The 20,810-nt window shown below is 52.1% G+C and overlaps 1 protein-coding gene across 5 annotated transcripts in view; it reads left to right on the top strand.

Moving 5' to 3' along the window:
- Kifc3 (kinesin family member C3) overlaps positions 1–20,810 on the top strand; it is a 33,595-nt gene that overhangs the window by 8,413 nt on the left and 4,372 nt on the right. For 2 of the 5 annotated variants that reach the window (XM_041649873.1, XM_041649871.1), the window contains exons 4-14: positions 3,955–4,093; positions 6,388–6,569; positions 14,839–14,904; positions 15,349–15,492; positions 15,584–15,823; positions 16,182–16,355; positions 16,814–16,961; positions 17,032–17,162; positions 18,027–18,138; positions 18,935–19,116; positions 19,757–19,861. In XM_041649873.1, the coding sequence (XP_041505807.1) occupies positions 3,955–4,093; positions 6,388–6,569; positions 14,839–14,904; positions 15,349–15,492; positions 15,584–15,823; positions 16,182–16,355; positions 16,814–16,961; positions 17,032–17,162; positions 18,027–18,138; positions 18,935–19,116; positions 19,757–19,861 (1,623 nt within the window). The remainder of the gene's footprint in view (positions 1–3,954; positions 4,094–6,387; positions 6,570–14,838; positions 14,905–15,348; positions 15,493–15,583; positions 15,824–16,181; positions 16,356–16,813; positions 16,962–17,031; positions 17,163–18,026; positions 18,139–18,934; positions 19,117–19,756; positions 19,862–20,810) is intronic. The other 3 variants (XM_041649872.1, XM_041649875.1, XM_041649874.1) reach the window with 3 other exon arrangements.

A 20,810-nucleotide genomic window follows, 5' to 3' on the forward strand; every position in this document is an offset into this window, starting at 1 on the left:
GGCTGTGTGGTTTAGCATCAGAGCGCTTGCCTGGCATGCGTGAGGCCTCAGGTTCATCCCATCACCACCGAGTACCCATGGTGGTGATGGCAAAATTCTCTGCGTCTGTCCTTGGTGTTATCTCTGATGACAGTGAGCGCCTTTGACATTCAAGCAATTGTGACGTTGATGTTTTACACTCACTGTGTGTATGTGGGGGGTGGATGGGGTCTCTGGGCGTGGGTGGGGGTGAGCACAGGGCACCTGTGAGCAACTAGGGAATAACTTGTGAGAGTCGGCTCTCCTTTTTTTTATATATATATATATTTATTTATTATGTATACAATATTCTTTCTGCGGGTATGCCTGAAGGCCAGAAGAGGGCACCAGACCTCATTTCAGATGGTTGTGAGCCACCATGTGGTTGCTGGGAATTGAACTCAAGACCTTTGGAAGAGCAGGCAATGCTCTTAACCGCTGAGCCATCTCTCCAGCCCCTCGGCTCTCCTTCTTGTGTAGATTCTGGGGATGGGGACTCAGGGTATCAAGGCCTTCATCCATTGAGCCATCTGACTGGCCTACATTACTTTGTTGTTGTTTGCTTCGTTTTGAAACAGGATCTCACTGTTCAGCCCTGTCTGGCCTTAAACTCACAGGGATCTACCACATCAGTCTCCTAAGGGCTGGGATTAAAGGCGTGTGCCACCATACCCAGCAGTATTAACTTGGTTTGTTTCTAGAGTTATTTTTATGTGTTTGAATGTTTGCCTACATATATCTATATGCACCATGTATATGCCTGGGATCTGCTGTCTGGGGATGCCGGAAGGAATCAGATCCCTGTAACTACCATGTGGGTGCTGGGAACCAAATCGATCAGATCTGCTGACACTCCATGTCTAGAACTAGTTACCAACATGAATCCGCATATGGGTGCTGGGAACACAAAAGCAGCAGGTGCTCTTAATTGCTGAGCCATCTCTCTAGTGCCTATGTCTTAGTCAGGGTTTCTATTGCTGCAACAAAACACCATGACCTCAAAGTGAGTTGGGAAGGAAACAAAGGATTTATCTGGCTTACACTTCAGCATTGCAACTCATCACTGAAGAAGTCAGGACAGGAATCCTGGAGGCAGGAGCTGATGCAGAGGCCATGGAAGGGAGCTGCTTACTGGCTGTCTTCCTATGGCTTGCTCAGCCCACCTTCTTGTAGAACCCAGAAACAACAGCCCAGGGATGGCACCACCCACCATGGGTTGGGCCCTCCCCCATTGATCACTAAATGAGAAAGGCCTTACAGCTGGATCTCAGGGAGGCATTTCCTTCGTTGAGGTGTCTTCCTTGGATGACTAGCTTGTGTCGAGTTGGTGCACAAAACCACCAAGTACAAGCCTACATTAGTATATTTTTAAGATTTATTTTTAATGTGTATGTGTGTTTGACTACATATATGTCTGTGCACTACATGTATGTCTGCTGCCTGTGAAGGCCAGAAGACTGGAGTTACTGATGGTCACGAGCCACCATGTGGGTATTGGAAATTGAACCTGGGTCCTCTGGAAGAGCAGCCAGTGCTCTTAACTGGTGGTCTCTTCAGTCCTCCTGCATTAGTATTTTAATATGTACATTTGCTGAACAGATATTTATGGGTTGGATGCCTTATGCCAATGCACAGGTGCAGGGATGCTGAGGAGGGATATAGGGAAGACAGCCCAACAGAAGCTCCAGAGAGTCACCAATGACCTCAAATACATCAGGATGCCCTGGGCAGCTGCGGCCCTGGCCCACTGCTCTGGGCAGGACCCCCACGGTGATGGCACTTCAGGGGCAGTCTGTGTTTCGCCATGTTTCTTGGGTCTCTTGAGATTCTTCCGGGAGCTGAACGGCCCACACTTCTTGCCTTTGTGAGGTCAGGGAGGAGAGCAGGAGAGTGGGTCCGGCGAGACAACAGTTAAGGAAACCAGAGGGAAGTTAAATCAGGAGGCTGTGGTGAGGAACTGCTGCTCAGCTGGGTGGTGGCCCTGTTCTTGAGCTTTGATTATGGGGTGCTGGGCTGTGGCTGCCGTGGAGGCCTGGGCTCAGCAGTTCTGCTGACGGGCTGTTCAGAAGCTGATAACGACTGGCTTCCAAGTTCATGTCCTTCTGGCCCCTGCCGAGCTCTACCATGTTTATGGGGATGGATGTGTGCCAAAGTGTGTCCCAAGTTCAGTGAAACAACCTGCGGGTCACTCGAGCCTTGGTCCAACAACTACAGCCTGAGCTATACCCTCAGAGGTGGTGCAGAAATTCCCAGCTCCCGGGGGACGTCTGTCCTTCTGGTGCTTCGGCCAGCAGTCCAGAAATAGTGTAACCTTTGCTCCTGTCTGAAGGCAAATGGAAACTTCCAGCTGCTGCTGTCCCTGCCACCCCCACCTTCCCCAACCTGCTCAAGATGGCGTTGCGGTTGGTTGAGGGGTAAAGACAAAATTAAGCTGAGGAGAATTTTCCTAAATACAAAGATGAGGGGAGAAAGAGGCTGAGGGCATGGCTCCCCAGGTACCTGCCCCGGCCACTTTCACCCTCGCAATTCTTTTGATTGGCCTTTTGGTGCTTAGTAAAAGATGTAGGTTAGAGAACTTATAAACGGACGACAGCTATCTATGCGGCGCTTAGTGTATGCCAGGCACCTTAAATGTGCTTTTCTTGTTGTTGCCATTGACTTGCCCACTGGCACTGGAAGGCAGAGGTCAGTGGTTCTAGATTGAGACAACAGAGGGAGACAGAGAGAAACAGCTACTGTGATGGTGTAGAATTTGTCCATACCACACAGTGCGCGGGTCTGACTTGCTATCTCACTGGGCTTTGCTCTCTTTATACTGAGTATTAAAGATATATATATATACATATACATATATATATATATACATATATATATAGCACCTGGCCTGGGGTGTTGGCGTACACCTTAAATTCCAGTAGTGAGGAGGCAGAGGCAGATGGATCTCTGCAAGTTCCAGGATAGCCAAGGCTGGGCTGCAGAGTGAGACCCTGTATATATAAAAATAGGTAACACAAAGAGGGCACAAAGACATAAAATTCTCTTCCCAGATGTCCCCATGGACATAAGCAAACCAAACCAAACTGTGTTTCTGAGGTGAAAAATTCAAACTCCAGACACCAGGAAGGCCCTGTCTGCTCATCACCTTTTCTCCTGTTGTGAAATTTATTTCCGTTTCCCAAGTTTAAATTGCTTTTGTTTCTATCTCAGTGGGCCTCTGTGTGTGCATACCACATAGTGAGAAAACACCGAGCCTGTGAACTCCAGTTCATTTTCATCTGCATCTTGTGTACGACCCTCAGATGGATCACACCTTCCCACACTGTTCTGACCCTTGCTTGGTGTCTTTCTCTGAGCTATAGGGGATGTCTCTAAATGAAGCACCCCTTTCCCGCACCTCCATTCTTCTGCTCCAGCCCAGCTACCTTTGTCTCAGTCCCTTGATGGGGATATGGGGTCACATTGCCCCTGGATGGTCTCATGGGGCAGAGCAAGGAGGTGGCAGGGTGGTCATTCTCCCTGTCAGGTGGATTCATGTGCAGCCTCCTAGTCCTGGGTGTGCCATCCTTAGGTGGGAGGCCATCTGCAAAGGTGTTGCAGCAGATGACACTACAGGGGAGTTGCCCCAAGCCTGCTGTGTGTATGGCAGGACTGGATAGTCGCCTGTGATGGTGTGAACCAGCTGCTCACCTGCTGCTGACTTCTGCCCCACGGAACCTGCAGGGATAGCACTAGCTTCACTGGGGACCACAGCGTCCTCAGTGTGGAGGCCAGCTACTGTGGGGCCCAAGAATAAGTCACCACCATCTTCCTGTGGGATATTAGTGTGGCTTCCCCGGATCCCAGGCAGGCTTCTTTGTCCACACCTCGTGCTGGGCCCTGGGACCAGAATGCTCACACAGTCCCCTTCACGAGAGGATTCTGGTTGTGTCTTGGCAGCAGGCCCTGCAGGACAAGGGGTGCGAGAGCAAGAGTCAGGGGACCAAAGAAGACAAGCTCCTGAAGAGGCAGGCGCCGGCCCCCAGGCGGGACCGGGAGGCCCCAGAAGCTGGTGGCGCCATGAATGTAGAAAACACAGGTAAAGGAGGTCAGCCCATCAGCACACCTGGTTGAACTGGTGCAGGACAGAGGCTCCCATGGGGTCCCAGCTGTGTGATGCTCTGTCCCACAGCTGGAGGTGGCTCAGCCGGTCTGGCCACCGATGTGAACTTGAGACCCTGGACAGCCTCCTCCAAATCCAGGGACAGCCATGTGTCTGTCCTCTTTCTTGTCCTGCCCCTTGTCCCAGGGCCACCAGGGCTCCACCCAGTGATAAGAGACCTTGGCCACTGGAGGCTGGGGTTGGATTTCCCTTCTTTTTGTCTTTTCCAAGCACCCATCTAAAGCAGAGCCCAGGAGCAGCCTCCCAGACGCCACTGGTGCCGGCTACAGAGCCTGGCTGTTCTGGTCAGAGGATCTAGAGAGCAGGGAATTGTTCCCCTGCCTTCAGGCTGAGAAAACTGAGCCTGTGGTTCCATTATCCTCGGCCCAAAATGGGCACCCAGAGCTGACTGGTTTTAGAAGGTTCTCCAGGCCCCTTTGCTGTCCTCTGGGGTTTCTATAGTAAGTACAGGCCAGTGGCCACAGAGAAAGAGCATCCTAGGCAGCCTCAGGGCAAGGCCAGGGGTGTGAGGGAAAGGTGCCACTTTGCCAGAATCTGCAATGAGCAGCCAGGATTTCAGTACAACCACCACCTGGCCAGTAGGTGAGATAGGCTCAGAGGAGGAAGGCTAGATCCTCCTAGCAATGAGGACTGGTGTAATACCGGATCCCTGGGCCCTGTGGTGGGTGTGCTTCTAGAAACTGACCTGTTAGGTGGTGGCTTCCTCAGCACAGGGTTGTTCTGCTCAGGTACCCTGGGACCTCACCTCTCCTCCCTTCTCCCCATTCTCAGACCTCCTTCTGTTTCTTCAAGAGTGTTTCTCCCACTACCCACGACTCTGCAGGTTCCACACAACTCCTGGCCCCTGCACAGGGCACCATGCTGTGATCTGGGGCTCAGGGCCTCCCAGGACAGGAGCCATGTCATGGAAGACAGGCCTGCCAAGACCCGGGATAGTCACTCAAACCTGTGTTACCTGGGGGAGCCCAGCTCCTTTCCCAGGGCTGCTTTTGGGCTTAGCACATTGGAAGAGCCTGCAGGGTCCCTCCCATGTGACTCAAGAGGTTAGATCGGCTCTCAGCCGAGCCCAGCACATTCTCTTTGCAACAGTACAGTCTGTGGCCATACTGATCATGTGGCAGCCCTGTGTGCTGGCCTAGAAGCATCGGGCTGCCCTTATTGCCTCTAGAATAGATCACAGAGGCTGGGTCAGCTCTGTGTGACTTTCATGCTGTGTCACATGCAGAGCCACACAGCTGAGGCCATTGGCTAAGCATGAATTGTCTCTGGAAGGAGGGCCTCCCAGCCCCACCCGTGGGAGCAGAACCCCTTCCCCCAGCAGCCTTGCTGCTGCTGCCTCCCATTCCCTGTGCTGCTCCGGGGCTTTGCAGAACTGTAGTCAAGGGGTCCATTGGTGGGGATCAGGCACAGGGAGGCCCCTCACCTCTGGGAAGGCCAGAAGCTAAGGCCTCATCGAAGTGAAAGGTTCACCAGCTAACACCAACCCTCTGCCCTCCCAGATACTTTGCAGGGCCTCGCTTCGGCTGCTGGGGAGAGAAGGCAAATCCTTCTCCTGTCCACCTGGACTGCAGCTGGTTCCTCAGTGCACAGGCCATGCTCCTCTTCAGTGCTTTGGAGCAAGCACTGATCATAGCCCTTGATGCTTGTCGTGTGTCTCCCTCTCTGATGACAGAACAGGGGAAGGTGTGGGATGGGGAGGACTTGGGCTGAGGCCCTGCTTGACTTGGTGCTTGTCCCTTTCTTGTGCATGTGTGGCCCCACGTGCAGGCATGAGCCTGAGAATATGCCTGGTTGCTCCTCCTCCATGCACAGGGGACCACTGTCCACAGAGCAGCTGGGAAAGCCCCATCCTCTCTGCCGTGCTTTTGAGAGGGTGTGTCTTAGCATGAAGAGCTCTTTCTGAGTGAGCCTCTGTTCTTTTCCAGTGGCAGTTGTCTGGAGACACACTGCTTTGAGGGGATTCAATAAAAACTGCTTTCCTAAGTCTTGGTTTAGGCAGTTCTGTCCCCAGAAGTTACTGCTAAAGTGACTTCCCCAAGGCAGACCTGGAAGTCCCCTGTGAACCCATTTTGTTGTAGCCTCTAGACCTCATCCTAACCCTACCTGCCTGCATCCTCTTCCCACCGACGGTGTGCCCTGTGGTGATGTCTGCACCCCTCCTCCAGGCAGACCTTCACTGTCGTGCTGATCAGCCACTACTTTGCTTGTAGGTGGGCGGCTCTTTGGCATCGGGAGGTGCTCAAGCCTGTCGGGGTCACCAGGCCCAGACCCCGTGGTACATAGGACGGTGGAGGCCATGTCCCAGCTTCAGGAGGAGCTGGTGGTCCTTCGGGAAAGGCTGGCCCTCCACGACAGTGACCGGCAAGCCACAACTATCCAGCTGCAGAACCAGGTACCTGGGGAGGCAGGGACAAACAGAGGCCACTGCCCACTGTGGAACAGGTCAGAGGACATTGTTAAGGTACCTGGACCCCACCAGAAGTCAGGTGGTGACATCTTCTGGTTTGGGGAGATGCTACAGGATGAGGAGGTTCAAACTCTGGTTGTTTCACTTGGCAACAAGTGTCTTTAGCACCTGAGCATCTTCCCAGACAAAACATTTTTCCCTTTAATTGTTGAGATCTACTTGCTTATCAAGAGGGGAAGTTGAAAGTGGAGTACCCAGCCTTCCTGGTGTCCCTAAAGCTCCACTTTAAGGAGGATCTTCTCAGATGACCTGGGAATTCAAAAGGGTACCTCGCCTTTGCTCAGGTTTTATCTGTGAACTTTTTGATTATGTATTTATAACAACAGTGTTCTCCAGGGATGGTTCCTGAAGCTCTGTACCTATGAGCTACTCTCTATAGGGTCCAATCCTGTGGAGACATGCTCAAACTCCTGGGCCTGGAGACGGGAGCAAACCCTGACTCTGCAGGACTCATTGGCCCTGTGGCCCAGGGATAGGTAACTGCCAGTCTGCACCTTACTTGTAGATGGTTTTGACAACAGGACCCTGCAGTGCTCCCTGCTGCTCTGTGCTGCACTGTGTTATAGGGAGGTTAGAACTGGGGAAATATGTCTGTCTGAGGCTGTCTTGGCTCTAGGAACATTGTCTATCCTCTGAACTCCATCTTCTCATTTCTGGCCAGCTGATGCGTGTGGCTTTGTGGTTATCAGATGGGTGGGTCATAAGTGTGGACAGGACATTGATCATGAACTATAATGTGTGGTGCCCCATGGGTTCCTCTGGCCTCTTGTCTTCCTGAGCCTACAGTGGCTTTTGTTGTGGTTTTGTGTTGTTGGCTGTTGGCTTTGGTTTTGGTCTTTCTGAGATAAGCTCGTGATCTAGCCCCATGTGCCCTGGAACTCCATAGTGGGTAGTGCCCACCTTCTGGGCACTGTGAATAAGACCACTGCCAGTAACCATGTACCACTGTCCCTTCAAGTTCCTGCTTTCAGTTCTTTGGAGCGTATGCCCAGAATTGGAATTACTGAATCATGTAAGATTTCATTGTTTTCCTTATTGAGACTCAGTGTTGAGACTTTCCTTTCCTCTTTTTTCAGACAGGATCTCACTATGTAGTTCTGCTTGGCTTGGAGCTCCCTGTGTAGACGAGGTCAGCCTCAAACTCTGAAACTCTAGAGATCCATTTCTGTCTGCCTTGCAAGTGCTAGAATTGAAGTTGTGTGCTACTGTGCCTTCCTGGGACAGGATCTTGATACTGCCTCAAGCTGCTGTTGACCTTGAGATGACCTGCCATTCTCGGCCCCCACCCCCACAGGTGTGAACCACAGACCTGACTCAGTTTGTTATAATTACCGTTATACATTTTTTTCCTTAGAGTCTTGCTGTGTAGCCCTGACTGGCCTGGAGCTTACTACTTAGACCAGCGTGGCCTCGATCTCACAGGCAATAATCCTGCCTCTGCCTCCTGAGGGCTTGGACTACAGGGAGTGCTCCCAGACCTAACTCAGTTTTTAATTTTTGAGTTTTCCCATGTCCACCAGCAGTGCCCAGGGTTCCAGTGTCTCTGTATCCTCACTGAAACTTATTTAACAGCCTTTCCGGTGGGTGTGCAGTGGTGTCTCACTGTAGCTTCTAAGTTCTTCGTTTTTCTTTTTAATTTCTGTCTGCATGTATTCCTGCAGGTCAGAAGAGGGCACCAGATCTCATTCTAGATGATTATGAGCTACCATGTGGTTGCTGGGAATTGAACTCAGGGCATCTGGAAGAGCAGTCAGTGCTCTTGGCCTCTGAGCCATCTCTCCAGCCCGGTTCTTTATTTTTCTATCCAGGTGACTGGATTTCTGTCGTTAAGTTGTAGAAGTTCTTTATGTCATCTGGACAGTAATCCTCTCTCAGGAAATTGATCTGCATGTCTCCCTCCATTCCATGTGTACCTTCACTCTGCTCCGTGTCTTTTGTCCAGGGATGCTAACCTGAAGCGCTACACCCATGATTTAATGGTGTGTGTGTGTGTGTGTTGCCTGCACACATGTCTGTGTACCACATACATGTAGTTTCTGCAGAAGCCAGAAGAGGGCATCAGATTCCCCTGGGACTGGAGTTGTGCAGACACTTTGTGGTTGCTGGGAAGCAAACCTGGGTCTTCTGCATCGCCTCCAGCCCCTCTTCTTTTGTTGAGTTGTAGAAGTACTGAAGTTAATTTTTGTGAAGACCACTTAGCTAGTTTTTTCTTTTACTGTTCATGTTTTGACCATATCAAAAAAAAAAAACACCGCCAAATTCAGTGTTATGAAGTTTTTTTTTCTATATTTTCTTTTTTGTATTTAGGTCTTTGATCCATTTGCTGTCCTTTTTGTATATTGCTCTGTGGTACATGGGTAAGGGCCCAGCTTTATTATTTGACATGTGGAGAACCAGTCTGCCACCCCCAATTGTCAGAAAGATTGTTCTTTGCTATGCCGTGGTCTTGGCACCCTTGTCAGAAACAACTAGAACAGGTCTGGGGTTCTTCTGGACTCTCTCATCCTCTCTGTTGTCTCCATCCTGTCTGTCCCAGCCAGAGCCGCACTGCTTCATTGCCGGAGCGCTCAAGTCAAGACCCGGGCTTCCACCTTCATTCCTCTTGTGCAGCACTTGTCTGTTCGGTGTCTGTTAGCTCACAGATGAATTTTTGGATGGGTTTTTTTTAAATGTCTTCAGAAAATGCTGTTAGGGTTTTGGTAGGAATTGTCTTGGATCTCTAGATTTCTCTGGGTATTGTTGCAAGCCTTTTATTGAGTCTTCAACCCACGGCTGCAAGATACTTTCCTTTACTGCCATCTTTAATCTCCTTCAGCGACCTTTGTAGTTTTCTTTTTCTTTTCTTTTTTGATTTTATTTTTGTTTTTTCGAGACAGGGTTTCTCTGTGGCTTTGGAGCCTGTCCTGGAACTAACTCTGTAGACCAGGCTGGTCTTGAACTCACAGAGATCCACCTGCCTCTGCCTCCCAACTGCTGGGATTAAAGGTGTGTGCCACCACTGCCTGGCTGTAGTTTTCTTTTTTAAAAAAAATTTTTTTACTTATTTTGTATACAATGTTCTACCTGCAGGTATGCATGCAGGCCAGAAGAGAAGAGAACACCAGATCTCATTCTAGATGGTTATGAGCCACCATGTGGTTGCTGGGAATTGGACTCAGAGCCAGCTCTCCAGCTTTGTAGTTCTCATGATGTCTTCTTACCTTTTTCATTATGTACGCACATGCATGTTCACACGAGTTTGCGTGTGCATGTCCCTGAATGTGTGGGTAGAGACTGACATAGAGTGTGTTCCTCTATTCCTCTCCACCTTATATTTGAGATAAGGTCTCTCACTGAACCGGAGCTCACCATTTCAGCTAGACTAGCTAGACGGGGTGACTGACGAGCCCCTGGGATCTATCTGGCTGTCTCTGTCCTTATTCCCAGCACTGGAGTTACAGGCGTGTGCTGCTCTGTGTGCTGCCATGCCTGCATGTGTATCTGTGCACCGCACTCACGCTGTGCTCTTGGAGGCCAGAAGTGGGCGTCAGAGCCCCTGTGACTGCAGTTACAGACGGCTGCTGTGAGCCGCCATGTGGGTGCTGGGAATTGAACTCAGATCCTCTGGCTGAGCAGCCAGTGCTCTTAAACAGTGAGCCATGTCTCCAGCCCCGTGCCTAGCTTTTGAAAGGATGGTGGGGACCTGAACCAAGATCTGTGTGCTTGAATAAGCCCTTTACCAACGAGCCATCTCCCCGTCTCCTCATTTAAATGTAGTCTGATTTCATTCTTTCTTGATGCCACTGAGAATGGAATGATTTTATTTTCTACTTTGAATAGTCTGTTGTTATAGCAACACAACTGATTTCTTGCGTTGATTTCACATCCTGCAAAACTTTGCTGAAGTTAATAGTTCTTACTGGCCTGATTTTAAAATCAAATTACCAGTTTTGAATCTCAATTTGCATGAAAATCTGTCGTGCCCCCCCCCCCCCCCCCGTGCTGGAGATTGAACCCAAAGCCTGTGTATGCTGGCCAAGTGCTTAGCCACACCCCAGCCCTGACCTTCACTTTTGTTTCTGATGGTGGAAGATGTGGCTTCTTTGACATTCCTACCTGGCATTCTGTGTGAAGTCATGTGGCCATTCTGGTCTTTAGTGGAGTGGGTTTCTGTCAGCCCACCCTAGCTCATGGCTGGCCCACCCATGCTGATGACTTCATACTCTGACCCAACTTCACCACTCACTGTGGTCTTTGAGGGCACTCCTGCGTTCAACACTCATCTACAGTTACTAGCGCAAGGCACTAGGAAAGCAGCTCAGGGGTCACTACAGATCTCCTGTGCTAGCCCAGGCTGTGCAGCCTTAATCCCATATCCCAAATGCTCCGAAGTCCAAACACTATGCTACAACTTTGACAGCTAAGCCTGAACAAAGTTTATTCCGTGCACAAAAATGCTATTAAAATACTGTAAAATTTACCCCAGACTCTCTGTATAAGGTGCATGTGACACACAGGTGAATTTGCTTAGACCTGGGCACCATGCCCAAGATGTCTCACAGTGTATACGCAACAATTTAAAAATCTGAACTACAGAAAACTTCTGGTCCTGAACACTCAGATGCCGGCTGCTCAGTTTGTAGTAGAGTATGTCATATGCCGGGCCTTGGCAAGCACATTGCACAGATTTCCTCACTTAGTCTTCAGGACCTTGATGAGGTCGCCTCAGTGCAGACAGGGACGCGGAGAGGCATGGAGAGGTGAGGGGACTTGTCTGGTTACTCTCATGAGTGGAGGTCTGGTTAGGGTTGGGATCCTGGGTTCTCAAATGCTATCCCTGCCCCTCAGGGGTGGAGGGCAGAGGGGACTACATGGCACTTGACACAGCTGTGTCAACCAGCCCAGGCGAGCCTCCCAGCTGGGGTGTATCGGAGGTAGAATGAGTGAGGTGGCTGTGGGAGGGGTACTGCCTTGATCTCCCCCCATCCCGCCCCTTGCCGCCATCCCTGGGGCTCCAGGTGAAATGCCAGCTCAGCAAGGCTCTGTAGAACCCTTGGCAGAGCCGCTTTTATGCCTCGAGATAGCTGCTGACCACGCTGCCCAGGCATGGTGGGAGGTAGGGAGGTAATCACTGGGTTGGGAGCAGACAGCTGAGACAATGAAGACCTGAGCGGGTACCCACCTCCATCCAGCTGCTTCTGCCATGGTCAATGTGGGTTTATGTCAGGTCAGTAGACAGGCAGGACCCACTCGCTGTGCCCCTTGCCTCAGTTTCTCTAGCTGAGTGGTTCTCAACCTTCCAAGGGCTGCAACCCTTTAATACAGTTCCTCATGTTGTGGTGACTCCCAAACATAAAATTATTTTGATTGCTACTTCATAACTGAAATTTTGCTCCTGTTATAAATTATAAAGTAGATAATTTCAGAGAGAGAGGTTTGCCATGGGGTGGGGGTGGGGTCACGATCCACAGGCGCAGATCAGAGCTACTGCTCTAGCTGATAACCTTAGGTGGGAGGCCATCACCTCTGTGGACGCTGCACTCTCCATTCCGCTCTTTGATTCAGGGGTTCTGCACGCTGCCCTCTGCTGTTGAATCGCGCTGAGCAACTGCGATCTTCTTGGCCTTTGTAGCCCTCCCTCCTAAGTGTGTGAGTAGGCGCGGCACAGGCTTGCAGGGTATGGTACCTTGCTCTCTGCTCCTGTTCCTGCCACCCATCCAGTTCTCTGGACGCTCCACTCGCTTCTTCTGCTCTCTGCCCTCGAGCCCTCTCCAAACAGAGCCTCCCTCCCAGCGCAGGCAGGGACCCTCTCCCTGCAGCAGGTTCTAACTGTCCTGCCCCAGTCAGGTCCAGCTGGTCCTTGGGAGGCCATGAAGGAGTTAGTGGGCTGTGCCTGATGGGTGGTGATGGCCGCCCCTGACAGGGTGCCCTTCAGACCAGTAGAGTTAGATTCCCCAGCTCTGCTTCCTGAGATGAGCTCCCAGATAACTTAGTGTCTGGTATTTCTGACCAAAGGGGTCTTTTATGGTCCCCACTCCTTGTCAACAAGTCGTTCCCATCCTGTCCATCTCCTGTGTCTCCTTATCTAGCCCAGCAGAGCCAGCAGCACCTGAGTTCCCATTGTGATGCAAGAAGAAGCTAGGCTGTAGACAGACCAGAGGCCCTGACTCCCAGGAAGCATTGCCAGCCCCATGTTCCCTACAGCGGGGCTGAGCGCCCAGCATCAGCCAGCATTGGAAACAGCCAAGGTCAGAACTTCAGAAATGTAGTGAGGCAGTACAAAGCGTTAGAAAGTAGATCCTCTTACTGTAGGGTGAGGGAGATGCAAGAGAAACTCATACACTTCACACCTGACTGGAAATCACGGAGATCCGTGGACTGGGATTCTGCAGCCTGGAGGCCCCGCTCCTTCCTATCTCCCACACAGGCTTCTCTTTGATAGGATGCTAATAGCTACCTTGAGGCAGGATGCAGGGGGCAGGGCAGAGTGGTCACAAAGGACTGGAAAGACCCCCTCTGGTCAGAGATGCTACACACCAAGTCCACGCTGGGCTTGTTGGTGAAGGCAGGTCTGGGAGACACAGTGATGAGGTTGCACTTCAAACTTCCAGCTTTGCCCTCCACAAACCAAGCACCAGCTTCACAGTCGCCTTGTAGTCAGTACCACAGCTGACCTAGCTGCTTCATCAGTAGTAGGACTTCAGACCATCTCTGCTTTCTGGCTGCCTAACTCTGCTTGTAGCCAAAGGGCGCACACACACTGGGTTCTCAGCCCCATACGGGCAGTGGTAGTGGGTAGAGAAATGGCATGGGCTTTGCTTTCCTGCTGGGCCCATGGCTAAGAGTGCCCCTAGGAAGGAACTTAATAGAGGTGAGGACAGGCAAGATTTCTCAAGTCACCTGCTTATCCCCTGGAGGTATGGGCAGCCTGGCTGGGCCTTCCACTCTCTCAGTGGGGTCGTGGGCCATCAAGAGTTGACTTGCACTGGCCTGCTGGGTCTACAGCGAGGTGGAGGATCTCATGGCCCTCTTCCTTTTGCCCAGCTAGCCACTTTGTCCAGGCCTAGGGAACAGTGACCTCTGAGGCTACATGCTCATCTGAGATGTTACATCTAAACATCCAGGCCCCACCCTACCTGTCTTTGAACAGGGTCTTACTATGTAGCCCTGGTTGGTCTGGAACTCGCCATATAGACCAGACTGGCCTCAAACTCGAGTTACCCCTGCCTCTGCTGGGATTAAAGGTGTGCACCACCACACCCAGTATTAGCTTCTCTTATGAGATAAGTTTTGAGGTACTGGGTATGAGTTCCCATCAGACGTTGGCCATGGGTACCCACATCAGAGATTCTTCTTCAGGTAGTCATTAGGTATCCAAGTGTGTGTGTATGTGTGTCTGGGTGGGGGGAGGTCTGCCTTATCTGCCTGGTGTCTGTAGACAATATTCCCCTTCACCTCATTTAGTAATCAGAGTTCAGTACTTTGGAGGTCAAGATATATAAGCCTCCTAACCCACCAACGTCCATTTGACTCTCCACTTCTTTTCCAAGGTGACACAGTCATCTAGAGAATGTTCTGAGGAGAAACTCAACATGCCCTGGCAAATTCTGCTGCCAGGAATCTTATCTGCCAAGCCTGTTCCCTAGGGGGCTTCCTGAGGCAGACTAATGTAGGCTCAGGGTCTGGGGCCTTCAGGGATGGTATCCTGTTGGGGGCAGCTCAAGGAAGGGTCACTGTCCTAGGATTTTTATCCAAGGCATTGTCACCACCCCTCACTGAGTATCTTGCTTGTCCATGTTCATGCCCATCTTCCTGATCACAGTTCTTCAAGGTCCTGGCTGCAGAAGACACAGTTTCACGGGCTGATTCACTAGAAGCTCCCCAAGGTGGAAAATGCTGGGGGCTGGGCAAGGCTGAGCCCAGGGACTTCTGAAGGGCCTGTGCTAGTGAGGGGTCCTGAATTTCCTAAGAGTTCCTCTCCAGGCCTTCCTGCAGGGCCATGGCTGGCACATTCTTGCAGGGAGTGGGCATTGCAGGTTGCTGGAAACAGGGCAGCTTACTAGAGTTCCAGGCATAGCCTGGTGCTTGAACACAGGGAAACCTGAGATCCTGGGGTCAAAGGGGCCACACTGGCTATCACTAGAGCTGGACAAGCAGACTGGGTGTAGGCTGGTGGTGGACCTAGGCTCACAGTGCTCTTGGCTTGTGCCCACAGGTGGAGCATCTGAAGGAAAAGCTCCTTAGCCAGGCCCAGGAAGTGAGCCGACTACGATCAGAACTGGTGAGACCCCAGTGCCATTTTGAGGAGGGGTGGTGGATGCCAAGCAGAGGATCCCACCTCAGTGTGGCTGGGTCCCCATGCCCTACCTGAACTTAGGCTGCCTTGTGTCAAAGGCTTGTCACTTCTCACCACAGAGCAGGGGGCTGGATCTCTTTGCTGACGTAGAACAGGAGTGTGAACTCTGCATTAATGTGACTCTGTGTCACTTTCACACTCAGGAAAATAGACTGAAAGGAGCAGGGCAGCAGGGAGCGGGCCTGCCTTGCCTCGCGGCCTCCTTTCCTGTCTCTCTCTTGACGTTTTTCTGAGCCCCTGGCCTCTTTCTCTCCCTGCTGCCCCTTTCTTTGCCTCCTTTCATGTTCCCTCTGTTCTCCTGGCTTCATCTCACCTCTCCTGGTGTGTGTGCCCTTGCTCATGCCTCCTTTGGGCCCTGGCTCTCCACAGGGAGGCACCGACGCAGAAAAGCACCGGGACAGGCTGATGGTGGAGAACGAGCAGCTGAAGCAGGAGCTGAGGCGCTGTGAGGTAGAGCTGCAGGAGCTTCGGGCACAGCCGGTGGTGCCCTGCGAGGGCTGTGAGCACAGCCAGGTAAGCCGGCAGGCCACGGCCACCCTGGGCCTTTGGGCTCAGCTGTGCCACGTGGCCCTGCGCCTATCCTGTCTGCCTTGACTACCTGCAGGAGAGCACCCAGCTCCGTGACAAGCTGTCCCAGCTGCAGCTGGAAGTGGCTGAGAACAAAGGCATGCTGTCGGAGCTGAACCTGGAGGTACAGCAGAAGACCGACCGGCTAGCAGAGGTGGAGCTGCGGCTCAAGGACTGCTTGGCTGAGAAAGCCCAGGAGGAGGAGCGGCTCAGCCGGCGTCTGCGGGACAGCCACGAGACTATCGCCAGTCTGAGGGCCCAGTCCCCACCGGTTAAGGTGAGTCGTGCTGCCTTGAAGGAATCCTGGGCCCAGGGCAGGTCTTGTCCCAGTGGACAGCCAGGTGTATGTGACTGAAGGGCTCTCTCCTTCCGCGCTCGCTGCCAGGGCAGGCTCTGTGACAGGGCTTGTTGTATGCTCGGCACAAGTGCACCTGCTGTCATCTCTGTCCTTCTTGTTGGTTGTTTGTGCCCAGCCTGGCCTCAGTCAGGCTTCCCTTTGGAAGATGCTAGCAGGCCCTGCAGCATTCTGCAGAACCAGAACCCTTTCAGCTCCTGGAGGTTTTGATCTACCAGCAGCTGCTGTTGGGTCAGTTGCGTCTAACAATGCTCTGTTCTGTCTTTCCCTCTCTCTGCAGTACGTCATCAAGACAGTGGAGGTGGAGTCATCCAAGACCAAGCAGGCCCTCAGTGAGTCCCAGACCCGAAATCAGCACCTGCAGGAGCAAGTGGCCATGCAGCGGCAGGTGCTTAAAGAGATGGAGCAGCAGCTGCAGAACTCCCATCAGCTGACAGTACAGCTGCGGGCTCAGGTGAGCGCGCCAAGAGGGCTGTAGTGGGGACTCCACACCACAGACTCGGGATCTAGTTCCTCCTTTCCCCTCACCGTGTGGTCAGTCTCTGTGCCCTCATCACAGAAGCTCCTGGGACACAGGGAAGTGATCGTAAGGGGCTGTCTGTGGCAGCCCACAGGTTTGCTCAGTAGGTCCCACTGCGTGTGTCGCCATGCTTTTTCCAATCTCCTGAGCGCATGTTTCTTGGGGGCACATAGCCTATCACGTGTTATGTGCACAGACCAGCTGGAACTGTGCTTTAATACGAGGAGGTGATATCTGTGCAGACTCGCAGCCCTGTGGGGAAAGCAGGCCATTCTGTCCCTCTACACCAGCCAGGCATAGTTCAAGCCCAGGAGATTCGGGGGCTTCCTCTCCACACTTGCCCTGCCCTTCCTCACACTCCCTCCTGAACCTTTTCCTGGTCTGGCCATCAGATTGCCATGTATGAGGCGGAGCTGGAGCGGGCACACGGGCAGATGTTGGAGGAGATGCAGTCCCTGGAGGAGGATAAGAACCGGGCCATTGAGGAGGCCTTTGCACGGGCCCAGGTGGAGATGAAGGCAGTACACGAGAACCTGGCAGGTGAGCCTGAAGCCCGCTCTGCCCAGCCCCATGCCTGGAAGCCCAGATGTCTAACACCTTCGCTCCATAGGTGTCAGGACCAATCTGCTGACGCTGCAGCCTGCACTGAGGACCCTCACCAACGACTATAATGGGCTCAAGCGGCAGGTGCGGGGCTTCCCCTTGCTCCTGCAGGAGGCTCTCCGGAGTGTCAAAGCTGAGGTGAGCAAACCCAGTGGAACTTCGCTGGCAGAGGCCAGTCACCTGTATTTAGATCCCCTATGCAACAGCTTCTTGCCTTGTTCCCAAAAGACATTCCTCTCGTGAGCTCTCATCCATGCTACAGGATCCTTATAGCCATTATGTTTGTTTGTTTAATAATTTATTTTTTTTTGAGACCCTGGCTCTACATTTTCCTGCCTCATCCTCCTGAGTATTGTAATTCCTGGCATTTGCCACCATGCCTGGCTCACTGTGTTTGTTATTTACTTCCTTTCTTCTATAAGAAGCATTGAGCCCAGGGCTTCGCTCCTGGTAGACAAAGGCTCTACCTCCAAGCTTCATCCCTAGGTGCTCATTTTGTTTTTTAAAGCCATCCTTACATAGTGTGAGAATGGCCAGTGAATCTTCAGGGGCCTCCCATGTGCCTGAGCCTTTTATAGCCGCTGGCTTCTCAAGTTTGTATGACAGTTCTGCAGAGACAGATAAATTCTGGGAAAAGGAAGTAAGTTCTTGAAATAGTCGTGTCAGTAATACATGGATGCGGCCAGGAACCAAACCCAGGGTGTTCTGGGCATCACCACTCTCCTTAACGTCCTAGCTCCGTGGGAAGGGTTCTATTTGGGAGGAGCTGAATCTCGCTGTAGCCAGGTACTCAAGTTCCAGGCCTTTGCTTCTTTGCCTAGAGCTCAGTTTTCCTTGTCTCTAAGATGGGGTGCTGGCTGTGCCTCCGCAGAGGTTGATCTGCCGCGATAGTACATGTCAGGTCTCAGCCTGGGCAGATGAGGGTAATGCCATCAGGCCAGGTGGCCAGGGAAGGGAAGCTAACAGAGCCAGGCCTTTGATGGTAGTGTGCACGCTCCCCAGATTGGCCAGGCCATTGAGGAGGTCAACAGCAACAACCAGGAGCTGCTGCGCAAGTACCGCCGGGAACTGCAGCTGCGCAAGAAATGCCACAATGAGCTAGTGCGGCTGAAGGGTAAGTATCCTCGGCTGCGTGCAGTTACTACTAGTGCTGTATGTGATGCTGCTAAGGATTCAGGGGCCCAGCACACTCAGGAAACTTACTTAAAGGCACACAGCTAGCAAATGGTCCACCTTGGGTTTGAACTTACCTTTAAAGCCCCTTGCCCATGGCAGGTTCCTCCCAGGCCTGGGGATGTGAGGGCACTGTGCAGTAGTAGACTAGGGCTTCACTGATCTCTGCCCTGAGCTCTAGAGATCACCTGCTCTGTGCCAGCTGGTGCAGACCCTGGGGAGTCAGCTGTGTCCCCAGCCCTCACCATGCTCGTGTTGGCTGGGAGAAGAGAGAGTGGTCATTAGTCACCAGAGAACCCTACAGTGTCCCTTTACCAGGGCTGGGAGCACACGTGTAGCTGTCCCTGGGATACACTGCCAGCCACCCTTTTCTTCCCTTGTTCTTTTTCCCCTGTCTGGTTCTGGTACCCAAATCCTACATAGCATTCCCTGTGCCCCTCTAGATTGATAGATAAATCCCTTGGTTCATGGAGTCCAAGCTCCTTGAATAGATGAGGAAACTCAAGTCCACAGAGAGTGTTACCAAGACTGGCTGCAGTACCTGAGCCATAAGGTAAAGCACCCTGAATTTGTCTGCTCAGGAAGAAAATGTACTGAATTCATACAATAGTCTGAGTGATTAATAATAAGTTGCTCCTGGAACTCTGCATAAAAGATGGGACTCTTGGGCCACTGGTCTGCCTAGAACTGCAGTCTGGCATTGATCCATTTCATTTCTCCATCTTCTACCAATCTAGGAAACATCCGGGTGATTGCACGAGTCCGGCCAGTCACCAAGGAGGATGGGGACGGACCTGAGGCAACCAATGCTGTGACCTTTGATCCAGATGACGACTCCATCATCCACCTGCTGCACAAGGGCAAGCCTGTGTCCTTCGAGCTGGACAAGGTCTTCTCCCCTTGGGCCTCACAGCAGGATGTGAGTGTGGCTCCATTGCAGGGCATTCGCAGGGACATGGGAGGAGCAGCAGAAGAAAGGACAGAAACACAAGGCAGGGGCCAAGGCTAGGTGAGAGTGGAGAAGCATGAATCTCTCTTTAGGGAGATCCACACGGACCATGACTACCCATGGCTCCTTCTACCTCAAGGCCTCCGTCATCAGCCATTAGGCCCAGGGTAGCCTCCCTTGCCTTGAGTTCCTTTCTTGTGACAGTACCATGGGACTTTCTGGAACTCCCCACTGTCTCTGACGCCCCAGTGCCAAGGCTGAGCAACATGAACTCCATGGGAGTGACAGCTTCACACTCCTCTCAGCTCAGAGGTAGCCTTCTAGCCTTGTCTGGCCCACATCTCTTTCCTGCTGGGGGTCAGGCAGGCCCAAGCCAGAGAATGTGCTAGACACATGCTAGCCTCTGCCTTGGTTGGGTCAAGTCTTCCCTGAGAATGTATAAGCTAGGATTGGGCCCCAAACCCTGCCCTGGTGATAGTGGCTAAATCCTTACAGTGACTTGGTTCTCATTGATAGAGGCCTTAGCTGAGAGGTGGCTGGAGTTGGGGTGTGGGGCCCCATGTGCCAGCAGCACTGGAAGCCCCTTGGTCCCTGCCCTGTGTCCCCGCAGGTATTCCAAGAGGTACAGGCCCTCATTACCTCCTGCATCGATGGCTTCAATGTCTGTATCTTTGCTTATGGCCAGACAGGTGCCGGCAAGACATATACGATGGAGGTAGGTGTGTGCCCGGTGGGAACGGGCTTAGGGACCTAGCTTCCTTCCATGATCTTTGGGTTTTGCACAATGTATGCTTTGTCTTATTCTCACAACCACCCTGGGCTGCTGTTCCTTGCATTGACTCCATGGTACCAGGCCTGCAAAAACAAGCATCTCCTTCCCAGGAGCCTGCCCCATAGGCTCGCATGTCTCTAGGAAGTGGGGACAAACATCAGAGGACTCCTTCCTTGCGTATATTCCCTGAGCTCTTTTCCTATAGTGTGGCTGCCTCAGACTAGGTTTGAGGATTCCCAGGATATTATGATGAATGAGGCTTGGTATCAACCCTCAGGGGGTTCCTAGGCCATAGGAGAGACTTGCTACCTATGTGACTATAGTTGTGGGAAGCTGGGCTCTAAGAGAAGGGCTTTATCCGTGCCATGTGCCCAGAGTCCTTGTAAGCAAGGACTGGGTCACTTAAGTTGAGGAATTTATTTACTTATTTTTTTGTTGCTGTTGTTTTGAGACAGGGTCTCTATGTAGCCCTGGCTATCCTGAAACTTACTATGTTGGCCAGACTGACCTTGAACTCACAGAGATCCTCCTGAGTGCTAGAATTAAAGGCATGAGTCAACACTCTAGCCCAGTGTAATAGAAAAACTCCAGCCCTGTTGGGTGTTGCCTTGTTGGTAGTTTTCTGGCTCTCCAGGGGTCACTGTGGACTCCTCACATAGGACAGAGGAGCTGGCAGAAAACGGCTTGTTGGGTCCTGCTCAGGCCATTGGGCACCTGTTATCTCTCCACTAATCCCCACGCCCTGAATTCTGAGTAAAGAGACTGCTAAGCCAGACAGAAGAGCTAGAAAGATGCTCAGCCTAAGCCCTGGTGCTTGGCAGGGTAGGCGTTCCAGGCCTTTGCCCCCACACCCCCTTCCTCCTTCCATTCTCACCACCTTCCTGGCAGCAGG

This window comes from Microtus oregoni, unplaced genomic scaffold, assembly GCF_018167655.1.
Source record: "Microtus oregoni isolate MIOR12 unplaced genomic scaffold, Mior012 000004F_ref0000308, whole genome shotgun sequence".
In the NCBI taxonomy this organism is placed as follows: Eukaryota; Metazoa; Chordata; class Mammalia; order Rodentia; family Cricetidae; genus Microtus; species Microtus oregoni.